General features: G+C 33.8%; 1 protein-coding gene across 1 annotated transcript; it reads right to left on the bottom strand.

The window, feature by feature from the left end:
* Nucleotides 1–2,376, bottom strand: gtf2h5 (general transcription factor IIH, polypeptide 5). Its single transcript, XM_006625842.3, has 3 exons — nt 2,271–2,376; nt 1,504–1,583; nt 1–802 (listed from the first exon to the last, which is right to left on the bottom strand). The coding sequence occupies exons 2-3, from the start codon at nt 1,536–1,538 to the stop codon at nt 622–624; spliced, it is 216 nt and encodes a 71-aa protein (XP_006625905.1). The 5' UTR covers nt 1,539–1,583; nt 2,271–2,376; the 3' UTR covers nt 1–621.
* Nucleotides 2,377–3,598: the final 1,222 nt, after the last annotated feature.

Below are 3,598 nucleotides of genomic sequence, written 5' to 3'. Positions count from 1 at the left end.
TAACACAAGAGTTGTCTTTAATGCACTGTTAAGAAAACAATTAACCACTGCCCCACAATATGTAGAAAAGTCAATACACTATTTCAAGCATGCAACATGTTGAATAACATTTGTAGATTCAGTGTAACTGGTTGTGGTCTTCTCAATTTTTCAATATATGAACTTTTTACTTTAAATTAAAAACTATAAATTCTAATCCCACAATTCTTTTTAGTTGGGCACACATTTTGGTATGTAGTAAATAAGAATGTGAATTCATTAAGAACCAACTAAATAATGCACAGTTGTCCTTTAATGCATTGCCAAGAAAACTGAAAGCCCTTGAACATCTAAATATTAACTGAACCCCAAAATATGTGGGACAATGCTTCCTCCATTACAGCAATCAAGGATTTTTCTTTATTCCTGAAACAAAATTTTACCATCCCCAAATATTTACAATTTCACTTTTACAATATCTGAGGTATACCTTTATAATTTGTATGAGTTGTACAATGAAAAAAAATACAAAAGTTCATATTATAATGTGGACACATTGTATACTGTAGAGCACACTTAATAAAACAAGGGTGTAAGTTGTTTGTGCTGAACATGGTCTTCCATTTACATCTCCATGTTGCTTTATTTCTGAGTAATAGGAAACGAGTTCTGGTCCATTAACTCTCCCACTCTCTCCTGTAGGATTTGAACTACTTCTGCTAAAATGAAGACGTGCGTGTCATCCAGGTCTTGAATGATGAATTTCTTCCCCAGAGCAGAAGTTTCATCCAAATACAGAAGAAACTGCTTCATGGCAGGATCACTACATTAAAACAAATACAAATACAAATACACATTTTAGAAAATGCAGGAATCTGACAACATACAGAGTGACTCTGTAAAAGTACTTGCTTTCTTTGAAGATTTTAGGTTACCTGTGTTTAGTTTTCTTCTCCTAAAATATTATAGATCAATAGTTGAAAACATTAGTAATATGATTTTACAATCTTGGACATTTTCTTATTATTGTACTGTATGTTTAAATTGTCACTACACACAAACAGCTTTTTAGCAGCTGCAGTTCACATGGAGCTCAGAATAGGAATGAGAAATGCCTGGATTTCATGAGTAAATTTCAAACAGTAAAAGTTGCCCAATGCACATTTAATGACAATTAGCCTATATCATTATTACACAATACTACAATTTGAAGCAAAATTATTGGAGACCCATTAACTGCAAATGCATCACCTCACTTAACCTCATTTCTTTTAAAAAATGGTTTTACTAAAAGCATTACAAATATTTATCCTACTACCTCATTAAATATCCTGAGCATAGCATCCTTAAGTTGAACACTAAAGTATCTTGAGAATGACTACAATCGATAAAATCCAAATTTTAGCCACAGAAATAAGATAAAAAGCAAAGTGTTTTAAACTCTTTAAAATTTATTTTACAAATAAGGAAGTAAAGGCACAGGGATATTTTTGAAATACAGGTAAGTTCTTTTGATGTACATACCATTCAACAAGAACTCCTTTCATAACATTCACCATTTTTCTACTTGTAGCTGTCCCACCTCAGAGACTCGTGATATGCACCTAGAGAAAGGTAAGTTGAAAACCAGGATAACTCTACAGTATCAATGATATGAAATAATGACCTCGTGTTCATTGTTCTGTACTGCCGTTATATATTACTGTGCTTTGTTGTACTGTCATGTTATCATTTACTATACTGTGAAGTACTGTGCACACTATGTGAAAATGTTGTCTTTTGTACTGTACTCGTCCCGAGAAAACCGAGCGAAAACGAATCCTAATGTACATATGGCGAATAAACTCCTCTCTCACACACACTTATGCATTTTAATGGTTATGCATGCATTCTTTTCGAAATTTATAACACATACAAACATGGTAATTGTTGTATCAGAGGAATTAATTATAAACAGCATTTAGATTAACTAACGCCATTAAAAACACCATCATTACTATTGAACAACCTATTTGTGTGGGTTTTACTACCAATACTAATGCACAGTATTAGACTGAAATACTTCTAGACATGCCAAAGAGCACAATGAGCTGCTGTATAGCTACGTGTAAAGGTTGTTAGTCAAGTTTCGTAAAAGCTTCACTGGAGCTGGATTATTTCTTTAATTATAATACAAAAATACACAGTCCTAAAGGCGTGCTAAGCAGAAATGCTAAACGATTTAGCTGTACTAAAGTTCCGTAAATAGTTTTTTTTTTTAATATCGAGAGGGTGAATAAGTGAAAACTCACCTCTGTAAAGCTACAAATCTCTAAATTTCAAAGCAGTGTACCCGTGCGTTTGCTAATATAACAGCAGCCGGTTACTTAAAAACAACCATGCGAAAAGCATTGTGGTACAGGATTTGTGGACGGAAAGCTAAACAGGACAAGATAGACTGCATTTAAAGGCGCAGTACACAACCCATTGAAATTGTCATGACCGTTTTGCCTGGTTTCGCGTAAGAAAAGGAACTTTGTTAAATTCTTCTGTTTCAAGAAGTAGTCTCAAGCTTTTATCTTCGAAAGGAATACTTAACGTTTCTCTTTTTAAAATTGTCTTTATCTCTCCACATTAACAATGCCATATGACATTGACATTCTCCGGATAAACCTCAGGTTCTTTAAGTACACCGTCGAGCCTTAAAAGACCTTAAAATTGGATTGCATCTTCTTTATTTACTATTTGAACTATGCTGCGATCTCTGAAAGTATTTTAACAACAAAGTTAAACCTTTGATTATTTGTTTCTATTTGTGATCGTGAGATTAATATGAATAAATAAAATGTTATTTTGGGTGCATGCATAACATGATATTCATTATATCAAAACATATCTAAAACATATTTTGTGTTCATCCAAGTGATCATAAGTATTGTCATATACACAATAAGCACTTTTTAGAATGTGAAAGTCAGTAGTTTTTTTTACATCTTAGAATGTGCCATCATTTGAGATGCGTACCTGCGGCCAAAGTAAATTCCTGGCTAACATTATCAAGTAATCTTTAACAACCAAGTAGTCAGGAAATTAGTTCAGTGTCTTATCTGGAGGGCAACATTACATACAGCTGTTTCCCTGGTCACCATGTTGGGGTGCGGCAGGTTTGGAAACTTTGGTACAGAGGATTGACATCTTATCCATTAACACCACTTACAGCAGCAAACTGTTTTCCTTGGAGACTGGCCATCCACTACAGATCATACCGTGGTGTGTAATCAATGGATCCACAGCATCCTAGTAGATTACTAGAGAGGATCTTTGGTGTGTTTTTGGTACACTGTAGAAGAGCAGTGTCCTTACAGATCTATACAAGTATACCAGTTTTCACAACACATGCTAACGAAGTCACAGTGGGTATTATTATTATTATTAATTATAATTCAAATCCTTACTTTAAGCATTAATATTATACACATTGATAATCTCACCCACAAAGTGTGTGGGGAGGGGTTGTTGGCCTTCTCTTGTTAAACAGCCTATATCTTTGTGTAAGGGGCTTGTTGTCTCATTTATTGGTGGATTTTCATAAAACAAAGTTTCAATTATATTATAAAATAACAGAGAGACATAGTCAATA

The sequence above is a fragment of the Lepisosteus oculatus genome, chromosome 2 (genome assembly GCF_040954835.1).
Source record: "Lepisosteus oculatus isolate fLepOcu1 chromosome 2, fLepOcu1.hap2, whole genome shotgun sequence".
NCBI classification, from domain to species: Eukaryota; Metazoa; Chordata; class Actinopteri; order Semionotiformes; family Lepisosteidae; genus Lepisosteus; species Lepisosteus oculatus.
The sequence above is the reverse complement of the archived record's forward strand: the minus strand, read 5'-3'. Positions and strand labels throughout refer to the sequence as shown.